Below are 12,026 nucleotides of genomic sequence, written 5' to 3'. Positions count from 1 at the left end.
GCAGGTGAGTAGGTGTCTCACAAAGGGGATCGACGCCTAAATGTACCAGCTTCTTTTAATCCTAGTGGTCTCCGAGTAAGACAGAACAATGATGAGTTAAATTTGATAACTATGTTTCGTTGCCTAGCTTCCCTTTGCTAAATACCAGGATCCCTGGAGCAAAGAAGTTGTCCTGAAAGGACGGTATGAATGGTTCCAGAACACCCCACCAACTTTAGGGCACAACTTGGAAAGGAAGAGCTGGTGATATTTTGACTAGTGAAAAGTGCCGCTTTAGGGCTCCTTTCTTCAACATGGTTGATCTGCATCCCAAGGACACTCCCAGAACTTTCTCACACTGGTTCTCCTGTGGGATCCGAGAAACGGAGGGTGTCTTTCATCTGAAGTCCCTGAAAGTATAGAGGCCAGACATGCAGCCGTCGCACTCCAGTCCTGCCAGGTCACACGGTTTGAGCAGAAGCAAATGTTGGGGGAATGTCCCATGGCATAAGTGTAGGTCTGTGCACCATGAAAGAGGCCCCTATGTTAGATAGACTGCATAAGAACCTGTAGGTTTAATGTGCTTTGTTCATGTCCTTGAGAAAGAAAAAGGCTGCCCCGGGTGGCCAATCTGCTTGGCGGTGATGATAGAACCAGGTTGTCATTAAAGCGGTTCCCACTAACTCCGGTGATCAACACAAATTTTGAACTAGTAAAAGAGACAAAGGAAGTTACATTTCACTGGTGCTTAAAGGAGGACAATTCACAATGATCATGTGTTTGGGCACACAGATAGGTGTCAGACCGATTGAACGATGTATTGCCAGTGTCTAATGAGGAGGCTGCATTAATCCCTACTAGAGAAAACTCCCCAAAGAACATTTGGCTTGTTAGGGGGTAAGTCAGAGAGTCCTAGAGCATTGTTGCATCTTTTCCTTCCTGAAACTCAAGGTTTTCATTCGGAGGGCAGGCGTGCTGTCTATTGACTGCGTCTCTTCATACACAGAAACATTTCGCCATGAGATACAGTTGATGGAAATCTGTTGAAACACAATGGGACTCAAGCAGCACCAGCGAGACAACATTAGGAAATGCGTGATGTAGGTTTATTTTCTGCACCTGTATTATGCTAAAGACTCCTTTATGCGTCCTTCAAATTCAGGAGCTCGCTGCTGTGCAACATGCAATCTGTTCACTGCTCCAGCAAAAGTTCTTGTTTGGCTCCCCCCAAAAAAATCCATGGCCACTCCTTTAAGGTCCAGCACTACACCTGGTCCGAGTGATGAACCCTCTTAACACTCCATCCCAGTGATGGGAGCCCTTGCCTGTTCTCCAACTCCTCTTTTGCTCGCTCAAAGTGCAGACCCCTCTTCTGGGGTCCCAAGACGCCGCTTCGATACTGCAACAGGTGTAACCTACCTTCCACCCAAATGTAAATCCCTCTCCTGCTCCCCAAACATGCAGATCTCCTCCTTTTACCTGTCGGTGCAGTCTCTTTCTGCTCACCTTTTACAGTGAGACCTCCATCCTCATCCTCTGAGCCGCTCTCTGAATCGAAGAGGTTTTTGAACTCCCTCTTGTCATCTTCTTTCTGCTCATTCATCTTCTTCCGTTTGATTTCAGGAAGGTTCAAGTCCTCCATCTAAAAACGGAGCACAGATTAGAAACAGTATTCAATACAATTAGAATTTGCACGCCACTAGTCTGGTCATCATGAGAAGAGTGCAAAAGGACACACCAACCTCACTCCTTCCACCCAAAACCAGCCATCAAGGCCATTCCAGGTCACTACAGAAAGAGAGCAAAAGTAATATCTACCACTCTCCAGCTGCCCGAAACCACCCATCCTCACACGTGTGCTATAACCAGTGAGGTGCTCTGACAGACAGCACATAGTCTGCAAAAACACTACTGGTGTCCTTCCAACAACCCAGAAAATGAGGTGCAATGGCTTGCTCCTTAAGTCATCACTGTACTCGTGTCTGGTGAGCACCGACTAAAAATGAGCTAGTCCCGGTTAAGTTCACAGTGCATAAGGTGGTTTAATGTGGGAAATTAAAAAAATGTATTCCGTCATTTAGAAGTGGGTTCAGAAAACTACCCTAGCGAGTCATCATAAACGTTTCGTCAATAGACTCGTTCTGTGTGGTAAGCAACCACTATGCTTGCAGAGGTATGTGCGCATCTAATGAAATGACATATGCAGAGATTCACAAAAGGCAAACATCTACAGGTAAAGGTACCCAAAGTACAGTGCCCCCCTCAATAACAGAACCATATGCACAGAAGACGGTTGCTTGCAGTGGATGGCAGCCGTGACCGGAAGAGAACTTATGGTTGCTTTGTCACCGGGCTTTTGAGATATGGGGCTGTAAGCTAAATGTCACTCGTTGTGCGCTTTTGACTGAATTTCCTGGGTTTTGCAATGATTTAAGGCAATTATCGCCACCTTTTGGTTACTGTCACTGAGGCCGGCCACTAATCGCACATTTCATTACATGCTTTAGATATGGGTTGTAAGTAAAATAATAATAATAATAATAAAAAATAAAAAAATCAACCAAATTTCAATTTTCCGGGAAAAAAACCTTTTTGTTGCATCCAGCAATGTGCCGGGCGGTGTTACAAAGGACTGCTAGCGCTTTGAGAGAAAGACAACGTTTTCACGCAATATATTTAAATTAAAAAAAGCCTCTTCTAGAACACTTCATTGAATAACTTAGCAAAAACAAACTTCAAATAATCGGTACAATTTTAGGGAACATTTGGAGCACAATAGTCCAGAGGCAACAGGTAGTCTGACAATGGAAGTAATGCAGGCAGGTTCTAACAATCACTAGGGGGACCTATGGCTGTCCCCCTTGAGCGTAACAACGATCCTGCCTAGCTACGTAGTGCTGAAAGGCACGTGACTAGCGCACATCTGCCATTAGCATGCCTTCGCAGCGCCTTTTCGAGTTGTAGCACCTATGGTTTTCTACCGTTTCTTTTCGCATACGGGAACCTGAATCGGATTCATAGCGACGGTGCGGACATCACTAAACAAATTTAATGCACCAGTTACCCGCCGGGCGAGCTCCACCTGTGGCCCTCGGCAAACGCCCGAGCCCAGGCTTCCATCGATCCCCAGCAAGAGGCAGGGGAGGCTGCTGAGATTTAACGAGCAGCGGAAACTGAAGCAGATAAAGGGAGGGCCGGGTGCAGAGGGAAGAGCCACGGCGCCCTCATTTTCCATTTTTTTCCCCTTGTGTTATTGAAAAAGCTGAGACCCCGTTAATCTGCAGCTCCTAATGAAGAGCTAACGAGCCCTGCCACCGCGCCATCATTAAGGGCTGTTAGAAGCTCCTCGGAAAATGCTTACTGCTCTAATTAGCGGCCGCGCGGTGGGCTCCGGGGTGGGGGCACGGCTTTATAGCGGTGGGTGACTTATTTACCTTCAAACGCGCAACCCCCATCCATCAGCGCTCCCCCGAGCACACTTCACCGGAGACAGGTGAACGCCAGGCTCGGCTGCGGCCGACGATTATCCTGCACGAGGGTTTGCCGCAGGGCCCCACGGGAGGCAGCGCCGACTGCGAGTCACCGAGGACAGCTAGGCGCATGTGCGTGGCACTGACCGCAAAGAGCGCCGCTCTCTGCGGTGCACGCCGCGAATGAGCAGCCGACACACTAGGTGCCTTTAGACCACAGGAGTCCTATCTGCCAAACTATGGAGTATCTAAGGAGCAAACTCGAGGACCGATGCTACGTGGGGACCGCGATGTCCAAATTAAAACACTCCATCCTTGGACATTCATCGATTCGTTGTATTTTGCACAAACCGTGTGTGCTGGGGCACTCAGACTGCCATGAAGGGGAAGGTAGAGACCAAGACCTTTAAAAACACAGATGGTGGCGCTAATTGACAGCCACGTGATAACATTCACTTTTTGGGTACTGCGTATATACTAAGTCAAAGAGGAGGTATGTAGTTTGGCGTTTGTGTCAGCATATGCATATGTCCAGTTTACAATGTATACCTTATCCCACAGAATACATATGTGCCCCTGAACTCTCCCGTCACTGCCACATGGCCCAAGAGGTCAAGCCAGGGCCCTTACGCCACAAATTGGTGAACTCTCCCACGAGTGCCATGTCACACCCAGCGGGACAGAGGGCAATGCTGTGTTGCCATTCATTGACCAGAGCCAAGATGATGCAAACAGCCAGAGGCTTCCAAAGCAGCGGGCGTGACTCACCAATCAGTCTTGCACAAGCGCCAGGCAGGCACAGTTCACAGCTTCCGACCTACACAAAGCTCCTTTGGGAGCGTCTGTGGTTTGCGCCTCCTTGGCAGACGCATTGGTCCTCCCGAGTCTGCCTATACCGTTTACTGTACCACCTCCTTCCAAGCTGCAGGTTCAGCCCCTATGTCTTGGACTTCTACTGAAGAGCTCTTGCTCTGGATACCAGCTTGCAGTGAGCGCAAGCTGGAGTCATCACTCACTTCCCACTCCCAATAAATAATCTTCACCAAGAGCAGTGCCAAACTAGTCACGACTGGCCAATTTCATATAAGAGTCTTTCTGGTGCCATTTGTGTCTCCCTGGGGGGCCACCAGGAATCAGCTGACTGAATATCTTGCTAAACGCATCACTGTATGTGATGTTGCTTGTCTGCTTCTAATTTCTGCACAACGCATGTTCATGATTTGGCTGTCCTTTCCATGAGGTCAGACTTCCAAGTGAGTTTCGGCTCCGCAGAACACTCACATCTTGATTCTGATGGCTAACAGGGCACCACACAACCTCCAACTGATTCCTTCTGGCTGGGGTCTGTGCCCAGGTTTTGTTTGCGTGCAGCAGTCTTCGTCATTTGAAATACAAAAAAAAAAAGCTTTTCTGAAATCTGATGATCTACTACCTAGAAGATGGGCCGATGACCCTTACTTTGCACCACCACCCCCGTCACTCTTTTGTTTGCTACACATTTTTCACTTAAGATTAACACTATAAAGGGAGCAACCAGCTAAGAGATTTTAAAAGGTCACAAATATTAATGATAACAAAATGGGCCGCCCCTTGCTTAGGCTATTTAAATTCATATCCCACCCTCCAATGGAAAAACATTGATTTCGTCCAAACTAATTTGGTGACCCCTGATCCTAAGTCTCAGTTGAAAAACAGGTCTGAACCATATTGATTTCCATTCTGCCCTACAAATCCCCCGTTGTCACTGTAGCATCGAGCACAAACCCCTCAATGCATAAAGTCAAAATACCATCCACAGCTAGCAAAGAAAAGGAGTGGCGCTTTGCCAAACAGATACTGATTGTATGGAACTTCTATTTATATAGTGCTTCTGAAAAGACATGAATGTACACTTGGGAGATGAAGAGCATGTTACTCCATAGTACTTGATGGAGGTGTGCCTTGTGGGCACATGGATAGTGAAAGAGTGAGTGCTTGTCTTATACGCTATATCGCTGGAGTATATAATCTTCTGTGATGACTGGAGTTATGCCATATCATGTTTTTGCCCCGGGCGTGAATGTGAAGCAGAAAGAGAGGGATAGAATGCACAATCTTTGAGTGCTAGTTTGCAGATGGATAAGAAGTGTGTGGGCAAATGTTGGCCTAGTCAGGAAGTGTTCTGGTGTCAGGAATGTATGTCAGTCTCCTTTGTCACTGCAAGTATGTAGCAACATCTAGGTTTGGTTGTAGGTAAGAGAAAGTGTGAAAAGAGATGTGACCATGCATGCATGTTCCTCTTTGGGAGGGTGTTTCTTGAGGTGCAGTAACGGCCAAGTGTAGTGCATGCTGTTCGATAAAGGCTGTAGTGGCAGAGAAACAAATTAGGACCCAAATTAATGGACATGATGTCCCCTTGCTGTTGTATATGGCATGACACTTCCCCAGATGTGATAGCAACCAGCTTGTGCATTATGAGTCCTACCATTCTATGTGCTATGATGAGTTCATCATAAAGCAATACAAAAGCAGATGCTAAGAGTCACTGAGCATTTTGATGAATTTTCTATGATCTGACACACAGCAAACCACAGTAATGAACTTTAAATCACCAATCGTACTTGTCCTTGGGAAAGCAGACAAGAAATTATAAGAGATGATTGTCGGGAACAGGAACTTATTGAGATGGTGTGGTTAGGCCACTGACAGAGGACTGGTAGCCTCATTACTTATTCTTCATTTTGGTGGCAATGGTCACAGAAAGACAAATCAATTCAAATGCTGTTCAGCTCAGTTGGGGCTAAAAGGCTAAATATAGTAATGTAGCCCACTGTACTTTACACGACGTTGTACTTATGGCAATGTGCACAGATTCAGAATACATTTACTTTGAAGAGGTTCTTAGTAAATCCACCGAGGTGTGACAGATCAACCACCAATAATGGTCCTTATACGGACAGCCTTTGTACATGTTATGAGTAGATCCATGAGAGACCGACGGATATTCCAGGTTGACTGAGAGAAAGAGCACTAGCATCTCTTTCAGTCCCAATGACTCATGCTGGATTAAACATTGGGGTTAGAACTGAGCTTTAAACACAGGCAGTGCAAGAATATCTGTCAATTTGGCCTGCTTTAGGAACAACAGTGTAGTAGTAGAAGAAAAGCAATCTACTCTTCCTGCCTATGCCACTTTTACTCACAATGTGTGCAAATCACTACGACAGAAGAACAATAATGTTTTAATTAGGGCATGATTCAGTCAGATTAATAATGTTGTATGTGTATGGCCAACGGCACGTTACTCGGTAAATGCAGACAGGTGTAGATTAGATACATTTTAATCTTAGTGGACTTTCAATAAGTTAGTGCGATAGCAGTAGTACAGCCAGTGCCTTTAACTCTATTGCAGTGGTTCTTAACCTGTGGTCCATGGGCCCGCAGGAGTCCACGATGCCTTCTCAGGGTGTCCGAGACCGTATAGAAAATTAAGTAATAGCAGATTAATTAAGTGTAAAAATGAAAAATGTTCTGTTTATGTGAAGACATTTAAAATTGGAGACTAAAAATTAAGTTGGTATCCTTAGCTTGATTCGTTGGGGCAGCGCAAGTACAAAAAGACATAATATAGGATGGACAATGGGTGGCAACAACTGAAGAGCATGCACAAAGACAACATGCTTTATAAGCCAAGAAGACAAAGTGATATTCTCGAGTTTAGCGTATTGCTTCATCCTTTACACTGCCTCCACACAGTAAAATAGAACATTCCACATTTGAACCTGAAACCACTGTCAGGAGCTAATTGACAGTTTCACTGATGAAAACTAAAATAGCATCACTTACTAGTAGCACCCCCAAGGAGTACTGGGAGCAGAACAAATATGGTCTGCCAAGCAATGAGGAACCCTCTAGTGTAGTCCCAGAATCCACTTCTCATCTCCAAGTAGAGACAAAGTCCTCAAAAATGCCTTCAGCCAGATTGGTCGGTGCCCAAACATTGGCTAGTGCATTAAATTAGTTTTGCAATGAGCAAGAGGCCCAGCTGCCACATGGAGAGAAAAAAATGCTTTCCCTTGAAGGTTGCAGACTCGCCGTGACCAGAATTATGCAAACCTGTCAGGTGTTTCCTAGGTGTATGAAGCTGCATGCTGCCCCTTTTCACTAAGGCTGGGTCCAAGCATGAGCACTGTCCAGGTCCAGCTACTCTGCCCATGTCATGAAGTTCTGCCTGCTCTCCAGGAGGCGATGAAGAGCAACAAAAACAACACTCCTCGTACTGGAGAGTGACCTACCACGATCTGTCTGGGTCCTGGCCAGTCAGTGGTCACTGTACAGTATCTGCAGTGGGTACTATCATTAATACTGGTGTCCCTGGGCTACAAGCACCGGTGACCTCCTATTGGCAAGCCAAGGACACTACGTTGGCCACTTCACTACCCAGGATTAGCAAAGGTCAGCAGCAAAGGCTTACTGCAGGAGATTCTAGTAGATTAGAAGCGTAGTTATTACCAGACACTGTTAAACACAGACAATGCCCATTAAGAGCTTTTATAGCATTTAAGTGCTTCATGCTAGATGTTTATAGCTTGAGGTTATATATAATTGGAGAAACCTTTGGGTATCCACCACAGCTGCTGTAATGTCACAGACACGATGCAACAGTATATCAAGACTGCAATTACACACCAGCCCCATCAACTCTGTTTTAGATGCCCTGGTTCAAGGCTTGCGGCCACAGTGTGTCCAAGGGCAGAAGATCCAAACAAACAGTATGCTCCAAAACCCACTTCACAAAATATACCAGGGGCCAACCTCAAATCCAAAAACGTAGATTGGGATGCTAAAAATGCACTTTCCCAAATATCTGCATTTATTTAACAGGATTACCTGGGATCTGGTAGCTGGGTCCCAGGACACTGGGCATACGTTGGAAGAAGAAGCAAGGTCCGGTTAGATGGTCAAATGATCAGAGTACTAGCTACTACATAATGAGCAATGTACTTTGTAAGTACTAAACTCCAGGAGCATTTATCCTGAAACTGGCTAATCACAGTCAAGGTTTTCAGTGGACAGGGGAGCTCCATGGGCCAACATTCTTAACCAGTCAAAATAGATAACTGGGATTTACAACCACACATTTAATTGTAAAGAGCTCATGAATGGTTGGTTATACAGGGAGTGCAGAATTATTAGGCAAGTTGTATTTTTGAGGATTAATTTTATTATTGAACAACAACCATGTTCTCAATGAACCCAAAAAACTCATTAATATCAAAGCTGAATATTTTTGGAAGTAGTTTTTAGTTTGTTTTTAGTTTTAGCTATGTTAGGGGGATATCTGTGTGTGCAGGTGACTATTACTGTGCATAATTATTAGGCAACTTAACAAAAAAAAATATATACCCATTTCAATTATTTATTATTACCAGTGAAACCAATATAACATCTCAACATTCACAAATATACATTTCTGACATTCAAAAACAAAACAAAAACAAATCAGTGACCAATATAGCCACCTTTCTTTGCAAGGACACTCAAAAGCCTGCCATCCATGGATTCTGTTAGTGTTTTGATCTGTTCACCATCAACATTGCGTGCAGCAGCAACCACAGCCTCCCAGACACTGTTCAGAGAGGTGTACTGTTTTCCCTCCTTGTAAATCTCACATTTGATGATGGACCACAGGTTCTCAATGGGGTTCAGATCAGGTGAACAAGGAGGCCATGTCATTAGATTTCATTCTTTTATACCCTTTCTTGCCAGCCACGCTGTGGAGTACTTGGACGCGTGTGATGGAGCATTGTCCTGCATGAAAATCATGTTTTTCTTGAAGGATGCAGACTTCTTCCTGTACCACTGCTTGAAGAAGGTGTCTTCCAGGAACTGGCAGTAGGACTGGGAGTTGAGCTTGACTCCATCCTCAACCCGAAAAGGCCCCACAAGCTCATCTTTGATGATACCAGCCCAAACCAGTACTCCACCTCCACCTTGCTGGCGTCTGAGTCGGACTGGAGCTCTCTGCCCTTTACCAATCCAGCCACGGGCCCATCCATCTGGCCCATCAAGACTCACTCTCATTTCATCAGTCCATAAAACCTTAGAAAAATCAGTCTTGAGATATTTCTTGGCCCAGTCTTGACGTTTCAGCTTGTGTGTCTTGTTCAGTGGTGGTCGTCTTTCAGCCTTTCTTACCTTGGCCATGTCTCTGAGTATTGCACACCTTGTGCTTTTGGGCACTCCAGTGATGTTGCAGCTCTGAAATATGGCCAAACTGGTGGCAAGTGGCATCGTGGCAGCTGCACGCTTGACTTTTCTCAGTTCATGGGCAGTTATTTTGCGCCTTGGTTTTTCCACACGCTTCTTGCGACCCTGTTGACTATTTTGAATGAAACGCTTGATTGTTCGATGATCACGCTTCAGAAGCTTTGCAATTTTAAGAGTGCTGCATCCCTCTGCAAGATATCTCACTATTTTTGACTTTTCTGAGCCTGTCAAGTCCTTCTTTTGACCCATTTTGCCAAAGGAAAGGAAGTTGCCTAATAATTATGCACACCTGATATAGGGTGTTGATGTCATTAGACCACACCCCTTCTCATTACAGAGATGCACATCACCTAATATGCTTAATTGGTAGTAGGCTTTCGAGCCTATACAGCTTGGAGTAAGACAGCATGCATAAAGAGGATGATGTGGTCAAAATACTCATTTGCCTAATAATTCTGCACTCCCTGTATAAGTGTCGTTCAAACTGTTATGAAAGGTTTGGACCTACCCCAAGACTTAGGGTCAAAAGGAAAATCACCTGCATCCCTCTGGTTCTGGATCTGGGAGGAGGATACTTGATTTCCTAGGTTCGGAAATAGTACCATAGACGAGGGGACAGTGTAGGCACGCTGAAGTCTCAGTTCAGAATACATCCCTCCAATATCTCAGCCTCTTGTATAGCTACTTCTTCTTGGGCAATTCCATCCAGCTGGGATGCGAGGTCTTCCTGGAAGGTCCACTTTCTATTGGGGGGGGGGGGGCCTTCCCCATACAGGCTTACTCTGCCAGGCCTTGCTCCTTGTGACTTTAGTCCAGGGGCCACTTTGCTATTTCAACTAAGATATTTTCTTCAGAGCAGTCTGCAGAAGCAGAGCTTCTTCCACACTCCTGGGCTTATTCATAGCTCTTCAGCAAGACAGCAGTAAACATTGTCCTGTCCTTGATAAAAAGGCCACTCTACAGTGAAGTAAGCAGAGTCTCCTCAAGTGTAAATGAATTCATGTTCCTGGCTCAAGAGGGGGAATATTTGTTCCACTTTGGGAAATGGTTGTGACCCAGAGCCAATCAAAGTACAAACTTTAGGAAGTCAAACACTTCCACTTAGGATGCAGGATATCACCCAAGTCTTTCCACCTTCTTTCTGGAGGATAGAGGAGGGGAGGTCGTGTAGGTCAATGGCAAAGGTTGAATTGCACCTACACATTCTCAGCCAAAGTCCTACAGTTACTAGGCAGCTTCCAACATAACTCAAGTAGGTGACGGAGACATTCATGTACAGTGCGAGGTAAGCTGCTTTAGCAGATCAGATCATGGCAGTCCTGTGTGCATGAATGTATATGTATATGTATGTGTATATATATATATATATATATGTATGATACAGAAAATGTCACATTGATCTTCCTCTATAATGCCTACACAGAACACTCTATACTTCCATTCAACCAGGCGCATATTAGTCTACATAGAAATCTATTTCAAACTGGTCTTGAGCACAAGAGAGAGCCTCGTACATGACTCACTGACTGTCCCCTGCTACGTCAATCTACGTCAACCACCACCTCCTCACTCTAAACCCCACCTGTTGAAAATAATAATATTTCTATTTAGAGTTTGTGTAAATAATTCTAAACACAAACAGAAAGCGCACATTAGCAGTTCAGTTCATGAATGCCGACTTCTCCACCATCCCCCTCATCCTCACCCGCTCCTTGCCACTGATTTCCAGCTGGATCTCCTTGTCCCGCAACTTCTTCCACTGACTGTAGTACTTGGCCAGGGGGGTTCCCTCTTCCTTGAGCTTCTTCTCCCACTGCACCTGGGGAAGGGAAGACAGAAGAAAAGCGTGAGTGTAAGAACTTAATGGACCAACCGAACGAAATTCACATTCAACATTCTTTCTTCTTGTGAGAGTGGCTGCATCAAAGGGGAAAGGATACACTTACGAATCTGAAAAAAACATAATGAAAATGATCTGAGACCTTAAATAGACAACATTCAACTCCTGGTTCTGCAAATGTTCCCACTAATCTACACACCAGAGCCATCTTCTTAGGGACAGTAGTTGGAAAAGAAATACAAAAATGAATGTACTTCCAGTGCCTGTATACCTCTTTCCTACTAAAAGTTGCTTGTGCCCACTCTTAAAGTACTGCTCCAAAGTGACTCACTTTTAGTATTGATCCACTCCAGTCACTGCTTAGATCGTTACAAGGTGCGACTCCTTACCATCACTCTAGCACAGAGCTCAGAGGCTAGAAGGAAGTTGGCAAATTCCTACTGGCCGGTCTTCAGAGGACAGTAAATACGTGGCAGAGACAGTGGCAC

General features: G+C 45.1%; 1 protein-coding gene across 2 annotated transcripts in view; it reads right to left on the bottom strand.

Moving 5' to 3' along the window:
- Window positions 1–12,026, bottom strand: part of NOC2L (NOC2 like nucleolar associated transcriptional repressor) — a 432,367-nt gene that overhangs the window by 86,083 nt on the left and 334,258 nt on the right. For both annotated transcript variants that reach the window (XM_069241122.1, XM_069241123.1), the window contains exons 16-17: window positions 11,404–11,517; window positions 1,486–1,621 (exon numbers count right to left, since the gene is read on the bottom strand). In XM_069241122.1, the coding sequence (XP_069097223.1) occupies window positions 1,486–1,621; window positions 11,404–11,517 (250 nt within the window). The remainder of the gene's footprint in view (window positions 1–1,485; window positions 1,622–11,403; window positions 11,518–12,026) is intronic.

The sequence above is a fragment of the Pleurodeles waltl genome, chromosome 6 (genome assembly GCF_031143425.1).
Source record: "Pleurodeles waltl isolate 20211129_DDA chromosome 6, aPleWal1.hap1.20221129, whole genome shotgun sequence".
In the NCBI taxonomy this organism is placed as follows: Eukaryota; Metazoa; Chordata; class Amphibia; order Caudata; family Salamandridae; genus Pleurodeles; species Pleurodeles waltl.
The sequence above is the reverse complement of the archived record's forward strand: the minus strand, read 5'-3'. Positions and strand labels throughout refer to the sequence as shown.